The 17,814-nt window shown below is 55.4% G+C and overlaps 2 protein-coding genes and 1 long non-coding RNA gene across 9 annotated transcripts in view; 2 read left to right on the forward strand and 1 right to left on the reverse strand.

The window, feature by feature from the left end:
* Positions 1 to 1,193, reverse strand: part of LOC119566052 — a 302,951-nt gene extending 301,758 nt beyond the window's left edge. The window contains exon 1 of the long non-coding RNA XR_005225032.2: positions 453 to 1,193. This is a non-coding gene — a long non-coding RNA (uncharacterized LOC119566052). The remainder of the gene's footprint in view (positions 1 to 452) is intronic.
* Positions 1 to 17,814, forward strand: part of LOC102930774 (class I histocompatibility antigen, F10 alpha chain) — a 1,343,638-nt gene that overhangs the window by 1,297,100 nt on the left and 28,724 nt on the right. The window contains exon 1 of one of the 2 annotated variants that reach the window (XM_043545705.1): positions 15,838 to 15,964. The exons of the other annotated variant lie outside the window; for it this stretch is intronic. Coding sequence (XP_043401640.1) covers positions 15,853 to 15,964 — 112 coding nt within the window. The 5' untranslated portion in view covers positions 15,838 to 15,852. Of the gene's footprint in view, positions 1 to 15,837; positions 15,965 to 17,814 lie in introns of those variants that run through there. 2 annotated transcript variants of the gene reach the window in all.
* The window catches only part of LOC102929674 (class I histocompatibility antigen, F10 alpha chain), a 127,464-nt gene continuing 112,088 nt past the window's right edge, over positions 2,439 to 17,814 (forward strand). For 2 of the 6 annotated variants that reach the window (XM_043545683.1, XM_043545685.1), the window contains exons 1-2: positions 2,439 to 2,811; positions 3,921 to 3,969. In XM_043545683.1, coding sequence (XP_043401618.1) covers positions 2,449 to 2,811; positions 3,921 to 3,969 — 412 coding nt within the window. In that variant the 5' untranslated portion in view covers positions 2,439 to 2,448. Of the gene's footprint in view, positions 2,812 to 3,406; positions 3,825 to 3,920; positions 3,970 to 14,759; positions 15,024 to 17,814 lie in introns of those variants that run through there. The other 4 variants (XM_043545684.1, XM_043545687.1, XM_043545688.1 and 1 more) reach the window with 4 other exon arrangements.

A 17,814-nucleotide genomic window follows, 5' to 3' on the forward strand; every position in this document is an offset into this window, starting at 1 on the left:
CCAGAACCTGGCAAAGCGATACCGGGCGAGTAGGCGATGTCAGCGCGGTGACGTGAGTGATCAGGACATGGACACAGACTTCTCTCAAAGCAGGGGCCCTGCCAATGTGGGCATCATGGTGCTAATGGGGCAGGTTCATGCGGTGGAACGCCGATTCTGGGCCTGGGAAACAAGCACAGACTGGTGGGACCGCATAGTGTTGCGGGTCTGGGATGATTCCCAGTGGCTGCGAAACTTTCGCATGCGTAAGGGCACTTTCATGGAACTTTGTGACTTGCTTTGCCCTGCCCTGAAGCGCAGGAGTTTTTGTAACCTTTAAGCGGGACCCCAAGAACGTCACTCTTGGTGCTGAATCCTTGCAGCTGCTCTTTTAATATCTAGCAACTGCCTGAGTCTCCACATGCTTGTTCTTTCTTTCTTTCTTTCTCTCTTTCTTTCTTAATAAAATTTACCTTTTTTAAGAACACGCTTGGATTTCTGTGTCTTTCGAGGTCCGTGCACGTATTTCAGTTAGTTGGTGGTAACAGTTGATTTCTTTTTCTTTTCCTTTTCTCAGCTCTTCCCTGGGGGTGGGGGGGGGAAGAGCTTGGGGGTACCCCACAGGAAGGAATTCCCGAGTGTGCCTTCCTGGGCTCTCAGAGGGGTTCTGCATTTGGTGGCAGCATTTCCCAGCCCAAGGCCAGGGGGATCTGGAACCGTGGGAGTTTAATTCAAGCCTGGAGTGGCCAGTATTAATGTGTAGAGACCTTGTGGATCCCCACCTTCTGCGCTCGAAGTGCCAGTGGGGAATCCGCCTTGACAGCATCCCAGATGGGGAAGTTTCCCATGAGCCTGGCTCCCCAGACCAGGAGAGACCAGCCCAGGGCAGGATCCAAAACCCAGTGATACTGACGCCCACAGTGACCCTATTGCAGCGTGGGGCAACCTTCCCAGGCCCCAGAGCCTGGGAACCTCCTCTCCCGGCCAGAGGAGGAGACGCACCAAAAAGAGTTCCCAGAAATGATGTAAACAGCTGAGTGACCTGCAAAAGCAGAGAAAGTAAAGGGGGTAGGTCATCGTCTGCCTCTGCCTAGATCAGGGGGCTGGAGCCCGGACTCCTGGGTTCTCTCCCTGGCTCTGGGAGGGAGGTGGGGTCTAGTGGGGTAGAGCAGGGGGCTGGAGCCAGGACTCCTCGGTTCTAGCCCTTGCTCCGGGAGGGAAGTGGGGTCTAGGGGTTAGAGCAGGGGGCTGGAGCCAGGACTCCTGGGTTCTCTCCCTTGCTCTGGGAGAGAAGTGGGGTCTAGTGGGGTAGAGCAGGGGGCTGGAGCCTGGACTCCTGGGTTCTCTCCCTGGCTCTGGGAGGGAGGTGGGGTCTAGAGGAACAGAGCAGGGGGCTGGAGCCTGGACTCCTGGGTTCTCTCCCTGGCTCTGGGAGGGAGGTGGGGTCTAGTGGGGTCGAGCAGGGGGCTGGAGCCCGGACTCCTGGGTTCTCTCCCTGGCTCTGGGAGGGAGGCGGGGTCTAGGGGGGTAGAGCAGGGGACTGGTGCCCGGACTCCTGGGTTCTCTCCCTGGCTCTGGGAGGGAGGCGGGGTCTAGTGGGGTATAGCAGGGGGCTGGAGCCCGGACTCCTGGGTTCTCTCCCTGGCTCTGGGAGGGAGGCGGGGTCTAGGGGGGTAGAGCAGGGGGCTGGTGCCCGGACTCCTGGGTTCTCTCCCTGGCTCCGGGAGGGAGGTGGGGTCTAGGGGGGTAGAGCAGGGGGCTGGAGCCAGGACTCCTGGGTTCTCTCCCTGGCTCTGGGAGGGAGGTGGGGTCTAGGGGGGTATAGCAGGGGGCTGGAGCCTGGACTCCTGGGTTCTCTCCCTGGCTCTGGGAGGGAGGCAGGGTCTAGGGGGCAGAGCAGGGGGCTGGAGCCCGGACTCCTGGGTTCTCTCCCTGGCTCTGGGAGGGAGGCGGGGTCTAGGGGGCAGAGCAGGGGGCTGGAGCCCGGACTCCTGGGTTCTCTCCCTGGCTCTGGGCGGGAGGCGGGGTCTGGGGGGCAGAGCAGGGGGCCGGAGCCCGGACTCCTCTCCCCCTCCCCAGGCGGGGTGGCGGCGCTGTGGGGTGCCCGGGGTGATTGTGTCTCACTCCCCCGAGGGGAGAGCGGCGCCGAGCGCTTCGTTCACCGGCCCCGCGACGCGGTCCGAGCCCCTCGCCGGCCAGAGCCGCGGCCGAGCCCCGGGAGGGCGGCGAGAGCCCCGGCCCTGGGCCCCCGGACCGACCGGAGCCGGAGCCGCCGCGGGCCCGTCCCCCGCGGGCTGCGGGGCCCCTGGGGGCTCGGCGGGGGGTCCCCGGCCGGGGGCGGGGGGCAATGGGGGGGCGGGGGCCCGGCCCGAGCTGTGACCCCCCCTCTCCCGCCGGCCGCCCCCAGCCGGGGGGTGCGGCCCCCCCGAGCTCCAGCCCGAAGCAGGGGAACCTCCAGCCTCGGCGTCCATGGAACAGCGGCCTCGGCCGGGGAGCGAGTCGCGGCTCCGGGCCGGGCAGCCCCGAGGCCACGGTCCCCGCCGCGCCGAACCCGCCCGTCCTCTCCCGCTCGGACTGTCCCTTCCCTCGCCCGCCGGGGTCTGCCCAGCGACCGGTGACGGCCCCGGGCCTCCGCGTCGCCATTGGCGGGACGCTCCCCCCCCCAGCCAATCCCAGCGGGCCGGGGGCTCCCGCGGCGGGAGCTGGCTCCGCCCCCCGCGGCGTTCTCGGGTCCCGGGGCCGCGTCCGGCCGCGCTGCGGGGGGTCCGGGCCTGGCGCTGCGCCTCCTGCTGCCGCTGCTGGGGGCTGCAGCCCTGCCGGGGGCCCGATCCCGTGAGTATCGGGGGGGGCAGCCGGGCCGGGGGGAACTGGGGGGTGCAGGGAGCTGGGGGTCGGGGGGCAGCCGGGCCGGGGGGGGGGCGGGGAGCTGGGTGCCGGGGGCGGGCAGCCGGGCCGGGGGGGTGCTGGGGGGTGCAGGGAGCTGGGTGCTGGGGGGGGGCGGTTCTGGGCTCTGCGTTCAGAGGTGTCGGGAGACCCCCCCCGCGCCCCCCCGGCACTGAGCGGCCGCTGACAGGGATCAGTGACGTTGCTATAGTGACCGGGGGGGGGGGTCCTGGCCCCCTTGTGCCCGGCGCTGCCGGGGGCTGCGGGGACAATGTGCCGTGGGGGGCTGAGCGCCCCCGACCCGAGCGGTGACCCCGGCATCCCACACCGACCGCCCCCAGCCGGGGGTGCGGCCCCGCTCGGACCGGCACCCATGGGTGCTGCACCCGCCGACAAGCCCCTCACGGCCCCGTGAGGCTCCCGGGCTGCGGGGCGTCCCCGGGGCCAGGCGCTGCCCAGGCTGGGTCCCTGCCGCGTCTCCGGGCCGGGGGGCTCTCAGACCCGCGTCCTGTGGGCAGAGCCGGGCTCAGGGTTAGCGGAGGGAGTAAATTGACCCCCAGACAGACCCGGGTTCAGTGACGGGAAAAGGCTTCTTGGGTCTCTCGGACCTTTAATGGCTCCCAGACGGTTCCTCACGCCGGGTTTCACCCCGGGGCCCGGGACTCCCGAGTGCGGCTCGTCCTTGGCTCCGTCCAGCTGGGCTGCGTCAGCACCAGTCTGGTCGCGCCCACAGTCCCCAGTGGGTCCTGTCTGTCCTGGAAGCAGGTCGTTCGAGGCGTCGTCCCAGGGAGGAGACGTCAACCCCGCTCGCTCTCTGGCCGCGTGTTGGCGCCGCAGGGCGGGGGAGAGTTTGGAGCCCCTGGATCTGTGCGTTAGTCAGGTCTTCGTTTGGGCGCGAGCCCCCGCTGCAGAGCACAGAACAGCTGCTGCGTTTGTGCGGTTGGGATCTCCTGACCCTGCCGGTAAAGAGCTTCCGGATCCCTGCAGGGTGGGGTGCGGAGAGGGGAAGGCACATCCTGCTTTTCCCGGCATGCACTTGAATCTTCCTTGCTCCCCAGGAGGCAGCAGCTCAGACCCTGAGGAGCTCAGCAGCCCGTATTGAGCTGGGTGAGGCAGCGGGTGGGTTTGGGGTTTGTTTGAAGTGGTTTAAGGTGCATTGGTGCCCTTATGTCACCTCAGTAACAGGCTTGGTTTGACCTAAAGAGGGTTAGGCCCCAGAGCAGCCTGGCCCTACGGGGTCATAGAACCATGGAAGACATGGGTTGGAAGAGACCTCAGGAGGTCATCTAATCCAACCCCCTGCTCAAAGCAGGACCAACCCCAACTAAATCATCCCAGCCAGGGCTTTGTCAAGCTGGACCTTAAAAACCTCTAAGGAGGGAGATTCCACCACCTCCCTAGGTAACCCATTCCAGTGCTTCACCACCCTCCTAGTGAAATAGTGTTTCCTAATATCCAACCTAGACCTCCCCCACTGCAACTTGAGACCATTGCTCCTTGTTCTGTCCTCTGCCACCACTGAGAACAGATGAGCTGCTTCCTTTTTGGAACCCCCCTTCAGGTAGTTGAAGGCTGCTATCAAATTCCCCCCTCACTCTTTTCTTCTGCAGACTAAATAACGCCAGTTCTCTCAGCCTCTCCTCATAAGTCATGTGCCCCAGCCCCCTAGTCATTTTCGTTGCCCTCCACTGGACTCTCTCCAATTTGTCCACATCCTTTGTTTAGTGGGGGGGACCAAAACTGGCCGCAATACTCCAGATGTGGCCTCACCAGTGCCGAATACAGGGGAATAATCTCTTCCCTCGATCTGCTGGCAATGCTCCGACTAATGCAGCCCAATATGCCGTTGGCCTTCTTGGCAACAAGGGCACACCGCTGACTCATCTCCAGCTTCTCACGCACTGTCATCCCCCGGTCCTTTTCTGGAGAATTGCCGCTTAGCCAGTCGGTCCGCAGCCTGTAGCGGTGCATGGGATGCTTCCATCCTAAGTGCAGGACTTTGCACTTGTCCTTGTTGAACCTCATCAGATTTCTTTTGGCCCAATCCATTAATTTGTCTTGGTCACCCTGGACCCTGTGCCTACCCTCCAGCATATCTACCTATCCCCCTACCTTAGTGTCATCCGCAAACATTCTGACGGTACAATCCATCCCATCATCCAGATCATTAATAAAAATGTTGAACAAAACCGGCCCCAGGACCGACCCCTGGGGCGCACTGCTTGATACTGGCTGCCAGCTAGACATCGAGCCGTTGATCCCTACCCGTTGAGCCCGACAATCTAGCCAGCTTTTTATCCACCTTATAGTCCATTCATCCAATCCATACTTCTTTAACTTGCTGACAAGAATACTGTGGGACACCGTATCAAAAGCTTTGCTAAAGTCAAGGAATAACACGTCCACTGGTTTCCCCATATCCACAGAGCGAGTTTTCTCATCATAGAAGGCAATCAGGTTGGTCAGGCATGACTTGCTCTTGGTGAATCCATGTTGGCTGTTCCTGATCAGCTTCCTCTCCTCCAAGTGCTTCAAAATGGATTCCTTGAGGCTCTGCTCCATGATTTTTCCAGGGACTGAAGTGAGGCTGACAGGTCTGTAGTTCCCTGTATTCTTGTTCTTCCCTTTTTTAAAGATGGACACTATATTTGCCTTTTTCCAGTCGTCCGGCATCTCCTCCAATGGCCTCAGGTTTTCAAAGATAATGGCCAATGACTCTGCAATCACATCAGCCAACTCTCTCGGCACCCTCGGAGGCACTAGATCCGACTCTATGGACTTGTGCATGTCCAGCTTTTCTAAATAGTCCTTAACCTGTTCTTTTCACCACTGAGGGCTTCTCACCTCCTCCCCATACTCTGCTGCCCAGTGCAGCAGTCTGGGAGCTGACCTTGTCTGTGAAGACCGGCAGAAAAAGCATTGTGAGTACTTCAACTTTTTCTACATCATCTGTCACTAAGTTGCCTCCCCCATTCAGTAAGAGTCCCACACTTTCCCTGACCACCTTCTTGTTGCTAACATACCTGTAGAAACCCTTCTTGTTACCCTTCACATCCCTTGCTAGTTGCAACTCCAATTGTGCTTTGGCCTTCCTGATTACACCCCTGCATGCTCGAGCAATATGGTTATACTCCTCCCTAGTCATCTAGTTTCCACTTCTTGTAAGCTTCCTTTTTGTATTTAAGTTCACCGAAGATTTTCACTGTTAAGCCAAGCTGGTCACCTGCCATATTTGCCATTCTTTCTGCACATCGGGATGGTTTGTTCCTGTGCCCTCAATAAGGCTTCTTTAAAATACAGCCAGCTCTCCCGGACTCCTTTCCCCTTCATATTAGCCTCTCAGGGGATCCTGCCCATCAATTCCCTGAGGGAGTCAAAATCTGCTTTTCTGAAATCCAGGGTCTGTATTCTGCTGCTCTTCTTTCTTCCTTTTGTCAGGATCCTGAACTTGACCATCTCACGGTCACTGCCTCCCAGGTTCCCATCCGCTTTTGCTTCCCCTACTAATTCTTCCCGGTTTGTGAGCAGCAGGTCAAGAAGAGCTCTGTCCCTAGTTGGTTCCTCCAGCACTTGCACCAGGAAGTTGTCCCCAACACTCTCCAAAAACTTCCTGGATTCTCTGTGCACTGCTGTATTGCTCTCCCAGCAGATGTCAGGGTGATTGAAGTCCCCCATGAGAACCAGGGCCTGTGATCTGGAAACTTGTTAGTTGTCTGAAGAAAGCCTTGTCTACCTCATCCTCCTGGTCTGGTGGTCTATAGCACAAGCCCACCACGACATCACTCTTGTTGCTCTCTCCTCTAAACTTAACCTAACCATTAGAGAATGGAAAGTTACAGCATGTCCATCTGGGTCTGTCCAGAACTTTCTCTTTTGTTCCAGTCCAGAAACTTCTCCTCCCTCCAGCAGCCCACACTTAGCCCCAAGGGGCCCCTCCTTAGTCTTTTGTTCTTGTTCCTGCCAAACATTGTCATCTGGACTCGTCTTCGGCTCTTTGTTTTCCAGCTGGTCACAGCTGGTTGGCTTCCTGCAGAGAATGGGTCATCCATCGTCATTAGTTGCTTGGTGCCAAATGTCCAGGCAGTTGTCTTCTGGGACTCCCCATGAGCATGGAGCTCAGACCCCAGATAGTGAGGCATCAGTCACACCTGGATCTCTGCAGCGTATACAACCTTTTCCCCCACCTTGATAACCATGCAGCTTATAGGGGAAATTGAGGCACCCACATTACAAATCATGGGGAGAGGTGATTGGTGGGTGATGCTGAGAAAGAGCAGGTGATGATCGGAGCAGGGGAGCCCCACCAGAGAGTTCAGAGAGCAGGGCTTGGTGAACCCAAGTCCAGTGCATGGCCCTTTTGGAGAGTCGGGGAGCTGACGCAGGGCGGCCAGGTGAATGTAGAGGGGAGGGTGAGGAGATGGGGAGCAGAGAGTCGGATGGGCCATCGCCTTGGAAGCTGAAGTTACTGAGGACGAGTGTGGGAAGCTGAGGAAAGGGAGGGAGACCTGGGGTGGGGACCAGGGAGGGTGACTGAGGGGAGGAGCGGGGTGGATGGCAGACAACAGCAGCATGTAGAGAAGAAAAGAGAGAAATTAGGTGCAGGGCTCTGCAAAAGAAGAGATGGAGTGAGGAGGGGAGAGGGAGTGGCTGGAAGCAGCAGGCGAGTGGGGAGCAGAGGCCGCTGCAGGGCAGTGTCAGAGGCAGGGAGCCAGGCCTCTGAGAGACAGGAGCGGGATCAGACTCTGAGCCGTAGTGTCCCTGTTGCTCCCATCACTGCATTGTCCAAGGGCTAGAGCCATAAAGGGGCTAAGGTGCCTAAATCCCAGAATCAGGCCCCCCAGTGTTCACAGTTTTGGGCCCCACGCTGCAGGCCAGTCAGCCTCAGCTCAGTCCGTGGAAAAATCATGGAGCAGGCCCTCAAGGAATCAATTCTGAAGCACTTAGAGGAGAGGAAAGTGATCAGGAACAGTCAGCATGGATTCACCAAGGGCAAGTCATGCCTGATTAACCTAATTGCTTTTTATAATGAGGTAACTGGCTCTGTGAATGAGGGGAAAGCAGTGGACGTGTTATTCCTTGACTTCAGCAAAGCTTTTGATACGGTCTCCCACAGTATTCTTGCCAGCAAGTTAAAGAAGTATGGGCTGGGTGAATGGACTATAAGGTGGACAGAAAGCTGGCTAGATCATCTGGCTCAATGGGTAGTGATCAATGGCTCCATGTCTTGTTGGCAGCCTGTATCAAGCGGAGTGCCCCAAGGGTCAGTCCTGGGGCCGGTTTTGTTCAATATCTTCATTAATGATCTGGAGGATGGCGTGGATTGCACCCTCAGCAAGTTTGCAGATGACACTAAACTGGGAGGAGTGGTAGATAGGCTGGAGGGTAGGGATAGGATACAGAGTGACCAAGACAAATTAGAGGATTGGGCCAAAAGAAATCTGATGAGGTTCAACAAGGACAAGTGCAGAGTCCTGCACTTAGGATGGAAGAATCCCATGCACTGCCACAGACTAGGGACCGAGTAGCTAGGCAGCAGTTCTGCAGAAAAGGACCTAGGGGTTACAGTGGACGAGAAGCTGGATATGAGTCAACAGTATGCCCTGCTTGGCAACAAGGGCAAACGGCATTTTGGACTGTATAAGTAGGAGCATTGCCAGCAGGTCGAGGGACGTGATCATTCCCCTCTATTCGACATTGGTGAGGCCTCATCTGGAGTCCTGTGTCCAGTTTTGGGCCCCACACTACAAGCAGGATGTGGAAAAATTGGAGAGAGTCCAGCAGAGGGCAACAAAAATGATTAGGGGGCTGGAGTACGTGATTTATGAGGAGAGGCTGAGGGAACTGGGATTATTTAGTCTGCAGAAGAGAAGACTGAGGGGGGATTTGATAGCTGCTTTCAACTACCTGAAAGGGGGTTACAAGGAGGATGGATCTAGACTGTTCTCAGTGGTGGCAGATGACAGAACAAGGAGCAATGGTCTCAAATTGCAGTGGGGAAGGTCTAGGTTGGATATTAGGAAACACTGTTTCACTAGGAGGGTGGTGAAGCACTGGAATGGGTTACCTAGGGAGGTGGTGGAATCTCCTTCCTTAGAGGTTTTTAAGGTCAGAAATCACATTGGGAAAGAAAGCTACTAGAGCCTCCCCTGGGATAGTGCTTGGAGTGTGCTATAGACCACCGGGATCTGATTTGGATATGGATAGAGACCTCTTTAATGTTTTTAATGAAGTAAATACTAATGGGAACTGCGTGATCGTGGGAGACTTTAACTTCCCAGATCTAGACTGGAGGACGAGTGCTACTAATAATAACAGGGCTCAGATGTTCCTAGATGCGATAGCCGATCGATTCCTTCATCAAGTAGTTGCTGAACCGACAAGAGGGGGTACCACTCTAGATTTGGTTTTGGTGAGGAGTGAGGACCTCACAGAAGAAATGGTTGTATTGGACAACCTTGGCTCGAGTGATCATGAGCTAATTCAGTTCAAACTGAACGGAAGGATCAACAAAAATAAATCTGCCACTAGGGTTTTTGATTTCAAAAGGGCTGACTTTCAAAAATGAAGGAAATGAGTTAGGCAAGTGGATTGGACTGAAGAATTTATGGATCTAAAGGCAGAGGAGGCCTGGGATTACTTTAAACCAAAGCTGCAGAAGCTATCGGAAGCCTGCATCCCAAGAAAGGGGAAGAAATTCATAGGCAGGAGTTGTAGACCAAGCTGGATGAGCAAGCATCTCGGAGAGGTGATTAAGAAAAAGGAGAAAGCATAGAAGGAGTGGAAGATGGGAGGGATCAGCAAGGAAAGCTACCTTATTGTGGTCAGAACATAAAGGGATAAAGTGAGATGGACCTTGCAAAGAGAATTAAAACCAATAGTAAAAGGTTCTATAGCCATGTCAAGAAGAAGAAAACCAAGAAAGAGGAAGTGGGACCGCTAAGCACTGAGGGTGGAGTGGAGGTCAAGGATAATCTAATGGCCCAATATCTAAACAAATACTTTGCCTCAGTCTTTAATAAGGCTAATGAGGATCTTAGGGATAATGGTAGCATGACAAATGGGAAGGAGGAGATGGAGGCAGATAATACCATAACTGAGGTAGAAGCGAAACTCAAACAACTTAATGGGACTAAATCGGAGGGCCCAGATAATCTTCATCCAAGAATATTAAAGGAACTGGCACATGAAATTGCAAGCCCATTAGCAAGAATTTGTAATGAATCTGTCAACTCAGGGGTTGTACCGTATGATAGGAGAATTGCTGACATAGTTGCTATTTTTAAGAAAGGAGAAAAAAAAGTGATCCGGGTAATTATAGGCCTGTTAGTTCGACATATGTAGTATGCAAGGTCTTGGAAAAAATTTTGAAGGAGAAAGTAGTTAAGGACATTGAGGTCAATGGTAAATGGGTAAAAATACAAGATGGTTTTACAAAAGGTCGATCATGCCAAACCAACCTGATCTCGTTCTTTGAGAAAGTAACAGATTTTTTAGACAAAAGGAACGCAGTGGATCTAATTTACCTCGATTTCAGTAAGGCGTTTGATACGGTACCACATGGAGAATTATTAGTTAAATTGGAAAAGATGGGGATCAATATGAAAATTGAAAGGTGGATAAGGAATTGGTTAAAGGGGAGACTACAGCGGGTCCTACTGAAAGGTGAAATGTCAGGCTAGAGGGAGGTTACCAGTGGAGTTCCTCAGGGATCGGTTTTGGGACCAATCTGATTTAATCTTATTACTGATCTCTGCACAAAAAGTGGGAGTGTGCTAATAAAGTTTGCGGATGACACAAAGCCTGGAGGTATTGCCAATTTAGAGAAGGACCGGGATATCATACAGGAAGATCTGGATGATCTTGTAAACTGGAGTGATATTAATAGGATGAAATTTAATCGTGGGAAGTGTAAGGTCATGCATTTAGGGATTAATAACAAGAATTTTAGTTATAAGCTGGGAACACATCAATTAGAAGGAACGGAGGAGGAGAAGGACCTTGGAGTACTGGTTGACCACAGGATGACTATGAGCCGCCAATGTGATATGGCCGTGAAAAAAGCTAATACGGTCTTGGGTGCAGCAGGCGAGGTATTTCCAGTCGAGATAAGGAGGTTTTAGTACCGTTCTACAAGGCACTGGTGAGACCTCACCTGGAAAACTGTGTGCAGTTCTGGTCTCCCATGTTTAAGAAGGATGAATTGAAACTCGAATAGGTACAGAGAAGGGCTACTAGGATGATCCGAGGAATGGAAAACCTGTCTTATGAAAGGAGACTCAAGGAGCTTGTTTAGCCTAACCAAAAGAAGGCTGAGGGGAGATAGGATTGCTCTCTCTAAATATATCAGAGGGATAAATACCGGAGAGGGAGAGGAATTATTTAAGCTCAGTACCAATGTGGACACAAGAACAAATGGCTATAAACTGGCCATCAGGAAGTTTAGACTTGAAATTAGAGGAAGATTTCTAACCATCAGAGGAGTGAAGTTCTGGAACAGCCTTCCAAGGGAAGCAGTGGGGGCAAAAGACATAACTGGCTTCAAGACTAAGCTTGATAAGTTTATGGAGGAGATGATATGATGGGATAACATGATTTTGGCTATTAGTTGATCTTTGTCTACTAGTGGTAAATAGGCCCAATGGCCTGTGATGGGATGTTGGGGGGGATCTGAGTTACTACAGAGAATTCTTTCCGGGTATCTGGCTCGTGAGTCTTTCCCACATGTTCAGGGTTTAGCTGATTGCCATAATTGGGGTCGGGAAGGAATTTTTCTCCAGGGCAGATTGGAAGAGGCCCTGGGGTTTTTCCGCCTTCCTCTGCAGTGTGGGGCACGGGACACTTGGTGGAGGATTCTCTGCTCCTTGAGGTCTTCAAATCCTGATTTGAGGACCTCAGTGGCTCAGACATAGGTGAGAGGTTTTTCGCAGGAGTGGGTGGGTGAGATTCTGTGGCCTGCTTTGTGCCGGAGGTCAGACTAGATGGTCATAATGGTCCCTTCTGACCTTAGAGTCTATGAGTCAGGCTTGACAAAGCCCTGGCTGGGACGATTTAGTAGGGGTTGGTCCTGTTTTGAGCAGGAGGTTGGACGAGATGACCTCTTGAAGTCCCTTCCACCCTGATATTCTATGAGCTCACACAACAGTGTGGGAGGAACCGAGTGATTTGGGCATCACCTGGGGGGTAGGAGACACCTGGTTTCAGGCTCCCTCTGCCTGTGGGGGAGACTGGATTTGAGCAGGGCTCTGCCACCTCACAGGGTGCCCTAGTCCCTGCGCTGTGGGGTACTCTGCTGTGGGGCCCCCTCCATCGCTCCCGTGGGAGCTATTCCACTGGGGAAAAGTAGAACTGGGCCAGAGAGCAGGGGCTTGAGAATGGCTCTGTAGCCGGGTGGTTGGAGCCTTCACCCGGGTGGTGGGAGACCCTAGGTCCAGTCCCCCTGTTCCACTGACTCTCTTTAATTAGTTAGCCAGGGAGGAGCAGCATCAGCAGCCCTGCTCGCCGGATCCGGCGTCTGATTGTGACTGAAGGGGAGTGAAGTGGACAGTGGCTGGTGCTGGCAGGAGGGACGCAGGGCGTTCGGCAGCCGGAGGAGCTGAGGGGAAGAAAAGGGGAGAGCTCTGTCCCCGTTAGATCCTCTGTTCTTCAGCTCATACATAAGCCAGGGCAGGGCTGTGCCTGTTGTGTGTGTCCAGCGTCCAGCACGGGGGGGCAGGGGGGGAGCCTCTGGTCTGTAACTGGCCATTAGGAACTAGGGAGCAAGGCCCCGATCCTGCAGACGCTGTGTATCACATTACTGAGGTGAGGGAAGGCTCCAGGGGGCTGTGAGAGTGAGTGAGGGTCCACACTGCGAGGCTGCAGGATCTGAGACTAAATAACCCCTGAGACACTGAGGAACTAACGGGACCAAATAAGTCACCAGCCTGCGTCAGCCTGCCCCCCCGCCTCCCCAGGTCCTGACCCCCCCCCCCCCAGACGTGTGCTTAACTCCCCAGAGCTGTGTCTGACGTCAGTGGGACACTCACGTGGGTGAAGGGATCAGGGATTCCGTCTCTGCATCATCAGGCGCTTTGGGAGCTGTCGTCCTTCCCCATCCCCTTTGGCCCTGATCCTGCCTGTGGGGCTGGGGGATCAGCCTGTGAACTCTGTGGGGCAGGGCCTGTGCAGTGACTGGCACGACAGGGGGCCCGATCCCTACAGGGGACCTGGTGTGCAGCCACAGCATGAATAAGTGAAGACCAAAGCAGACTGTGAAGAGTTACAAAGGGGATTACAGTGGATGAGAAGCTGGAGACGAGTCAGCAGTGTGCCCTTCTTGCCAAGAAGGCTAATGGCATATTGGGCTGCATTAGCAGGAGCATTGCCAGCAGATCGAGGGAAGTGATTCTTCCCCTCTCTTCGGCACTGGTGAGGCCACATCTGGAGTATTGTGTCCAGTTTTGATTCCCCAACTACAGAAAGGATTTGGACAAATTGGAAAGACTCCGGTGGAGGGTAACGAAAATAATTGGGGGCTGGGGCACATGACTTCTGAGGAGAGGCTGAGGGAACTGTGTTAATTTAGTGTGCAGAAGAGATGGGTGAGGCGGGATTTGAGAGCAGCCCCAACTACCTGAAAGGGGGTTCCACAGAGGATGGAGCTCGGCTGTTCTCAGTGGTGGCAGAAGACAGAACAAGGAGCAATGGTCTCATGTTGCAGTGGGGGAGGTCTAGGTTGGATATTAGGAAACACTATTTCACTAGGAGGGTGGTGAAGCACTGCAATGGGTTACCTAGGGAGGTGGTGGAATCTCCTTCCTTAGAGATTTTTAAGGCTCGTCTTGACAAAGCCCTGGCTGGGATGATTTAGTTGGGGTTGGTCCTTCTTTGAGCAGGGGGTTGGACTAGATGACCTCGTGAGGTCTCTTCCAACCCTAATCTATGATTCTATGATCTTACAAAACTGGGTGACTGGGCAACAAAATGGTAAATGAAATTCAGTGTGAATAAATATAAAGTAATGTACACTGGAAAACATAATCCCAACTATACATATAAAGTGACAGGGTCTAAATTAGCTGTTACCATTCCAGAGAGATCTTGGAGTCATTGTGGATAGTTCTCTGAAAACATGCACTCAATGTGCAGTTTCAGAGGGGTAGCCGTGTTAGCTTGTTTGTGAAGGACACTTGTGTCAGTGGCTATTAGTCACGATGAGGCAGGGATGGTGTCCCTAGCCTCTGTTTGTCAGAAACTGGGAATGGGGCGACAAGGGATGGATCCCGGCATGATTCCTGTCTGTTCATTCCCTCTGGGGCACCTGGCACTGGCCACTGTCGGCAGACGGACACTGGGCTAGATGGACCTTTGGTCTGACCCCGTCTGGCCTTTCTTATGTTCTGAATAAGTTATAGTAAATTGTGTGCACAGCCAGTGTCCTGGCTCCCACCTGTAGCTTGGACACATCCCCCTGCCCACCTTGCCTTCCCCAGCATCAGCTCCTGCATCTCCCATCCCCCAGTCCTCCTGCCCCACCCTCTCCCATAACACCCCCTTCCATTTCCCCACACCGCACTCCAGCCCTGCCCCTCCTGGGCCCCTTTCCTTCTTCACACTCCCCTGCACCCCCAGTACACTCTCCCCATATACTCCCCTACTCCTCACACATGCTCCAGCCGCCCTGTACCTCCACACCCCTTCCCCTCCTCACTCCCCCTCCAGCCCTGCCTCCCTTTCTCCTCCTACCCCACCATCTCTTGCTCCCCGGTCAGGCGGGTCTGTGAGCCCTTCCCCAGGTCTCCCTCCCACAGGAGCGCTCCTGAGGGCTGGCGCCGCCCCGTGTGTATTGCCGGGGGCTCCCTGGCAGGGTCTGGTTGGGTCTGACTCTCCCTCCCCCAATCTCTCCCTCCCCTCCCCCCAAGGCCAGCACTCCAGGCGTGTATTGGACACGGTGGTGTCGGAGCCCGGCCCGGGGATGCCCTGGTTCAGCCGTGTTGTGTACGTGGACGATCAGGTCATCTACGTCTACACCAGCGGGACGCAGAGGGTGGAGCCTGGCCCAGTGTGGATGGCGCAATACGAGGGTCCGGAGTTCTGGGACGAGAGGACCTGGTGGGGACAGCGCTACCAGAAATGGTACAACGCGAGTCTGAACGCCCTGAGTCAGCTCTACAACCAGAGCGAGGGTGAGTGCGGGACACGACCTGGCCTAGGGACATGGGGTGGGGGGGCGCAGTTGATGTAAACAGGCTGAATGGACACAGGGATGCGTGTTGGGGATGGGGGGAAGGGTCAGCCCTCAAGGGCATTTTCTCGCTGGAGTCAGTGTAAATGTGGGGGACAAAGGGACATGGGGTGGGGGGAGGGACTGCAGGATGGAGGGTTCATGTGAAAGACATGTTTTGACACCCTCCAAAGTGGGACTCTCATACTGTCCCCTCCCCAAACACCCAAGATTTCTGCTACCAGTCCCACTTGCAGCTGCCTCTGCTGCCCTTCGGGTGACCCCCCCGCCCCTCGTGTGTGATCATTTCCCGGGCAGAGTAGCAGAGGTGCGACTACCAGAAGTTCCCATCAGACCCGGCTAGTCTGACCTCCTGGTCACCCAGACCAGAGAATGGCACCCAGCGATTCCTGCATGGAGGGGTTTGTTCCTCCCAACTACGACAGTGATGCTGTCAGACCCTAGAGCTAGAGCAGGGCTCTGAGATGTCTTGTCTCATTTCCCAGACACCGAGTGATGGGGAATCCCAATATCGACAGCCCCAAGTTTTGAGACATCACGAGTCAGGCCCCCAAAATCCTGAGTTTGGCTTAAATGTCGTCAGTATTTTGGGGATAATATTGGAGCTTATTTTTATTTGCCCTCTGGTTTGAGCCTTTAGGGGACACATTTCTGGAGTTTTCCCTGCTGCTGGAAGGAGTAGATGTTAGTGCTGTAAAAAAAGAGAGCTGAGACTCTCCTCTAATCCCATGAGTCCAGGAACTGGGGATTTAATAAAACCACCCGCTATTATGAGACGCACAGTAAAGTCACAAGAGCAGGCAGCTCTGCATTCACCCAGCCCTGGGGAGAAGCTGCTCACCTGTGAGCCTCCTTCATTGTTCGCTTTGTCTTATTTCCCAGGTGAGTTTATCTAAGGTCAGATTCCTCTTCACTCCGCAGAGTGAGGGTCTGACATTGACTTGGGCTGGAGAGTTAGTGAGAGAATCAGCCCCTGCAACGTGCAGAGACTCCCGGGCTTCCTTGCTCCTGGCAGCACAAACCCCTGCCTGTGTCCCCTGGTTGGAGCCCCTGGTTCCCTTGCACACTATCGATAGATGTGTAAAGAGCCGTTCTTCCTGCTCGGTCCCTGATGTGGGGGGCTGTAGCCACATGGCCAGGCCCCCTGATTGTGCTTTGTCCCCAGTCCCTTGTGGTACTCTTTTCCCCCACCTCCCCTTGAATCCCAGCAATGAGAACTAATTCCCATCCTGTCCTGGACACCTGGGTTCCTGGTAGCCCTACCCCAGGACTAAGCGACAGGGCGGAGGGTTGCCAAGTGTCTGCCCCCCAGCGCGCCCCCTCTGTAGCTAGTTTAACCCTCTCCTGACTAGTCTCGCCCATTGGTCCCCTGCTGCTGAGCCCGTCCAGCCTGACCTGCTCACAGGGACACTGGCCTCCCCAGTGCTAAGAGAGGGGCTCCGCTCGCCCGCCCCTAAGCCTGCGCTGGGGAGCTGCTGTTCCGTCCCCATTGCCCCCTCCGCAACCACTGTCCCGACTGCCCCCTCCTGCCCTCCTCCCCCCATTTACCCCCTCCTCGCAGTCCTGGGGCTGCCAGCTCGCCGGAGACTGTCCTGAGTCCTGCATCTTGGCCACCAACAGTGTTCCCCTCTCTAGCTGCGTCTGCCCCCAACACGCAAATGGGGGAATTCGGGATCTGGTCCCTCTGAGACCCCATCGGTGCCCACATCCTGCTCATCCCTGTGGAGTGCAGCATGGAGGAGAAGAGGGGTGGGTGAGTCTGCCTGACCCACCCCACTCCCCTCGGGCGCCTGGCTTGGAATCTCTGCATGTCTGTGACCAGCCGCCCTGCACTTCTCAAGCTTCTCAGTGGTTCTCTCGTTGTTACTCCATCCCTTTTCCCCTCCTTTGTTTTCTCACTTTTGGCTTTAGTTGATTGGTGTAAATAGTTAGTTGGACTCTCGTAGCGAAGTTTCCTCTGCTCCTGGAACTGGGCAAGCCTCAGTCTCCGGGCTTCAAACCCGGGGCCTCCTGCAGCGAGCCCATGCCTTTGAGCGACCGGCACTCTAGCTGTCTAAAGTGCGTGGATGAGACTCCTCTTGTGGATCGTGGTCAGCTCTGCCACCAGTTCAGTCCACATGTGAAACAGGACAGGGCGGCCAGGCTGAAGTCCCTCCTGAGGGAAGCCGCACTCAAACCTTCTTCAGAGCCAAGCCAGTCAAACTTGGCACCGTGTACCTCAGTGCTGGTACGAAGAGCTGCTGCAGAGAGAGTCTGTATGGGACTCTCGGCACCGTTCCCCATGCCCAGGGCCAGGAAAGAAGCATAAGCAGCAGCTGTCTGAGCGGTTCCCCATCTCTAAGAAAGGACAATCATGGGGAGTGCAGGGGAGTACGACCTGCATCTGGCCACTCCTCTGCCCCTGCTCCGCAGGCGATACCGTCGACTCCGCCCTGTTCACAGGTTCTGTGGAGTCCAGTACCCGGCCAGCCGCGGGCACCAGAGGGGCAGTGAGGCACCAGCAGGGTTGCGGTACCATCCATCCCGGAGGCATTTGGTGGCCAGGGACTGGCTGGTATGTTCGCTACAACAGTTGGTGCCAGCAGCGCAGGCAAGCAGAAGGGAGCATGTTGCCCCAGGCTCCCATCTGGTACCAGGCCCCTTCCTGTCTGCTTATGTCGAAGCAGGCTTCCCCATCTCGGCCCCGATCCCTAGATCCTCAGCACCATCTCTTGGAGCCAACAGGTACCACA

This window comes from Chelonia mydas, chromosome 4 (genome assembly GCF_015237465.2).
Source record: "Chelonia mydas isolate rCheMyd1 chromosome 4, rCheMyd1.pri.v2, whole genome shotgun sequence".
Lineage (NCBI taxonomy): Eukaryota > Metazoa > Chordata > Testudines > Cheloniidae > Chelonia > Chelonia mydas.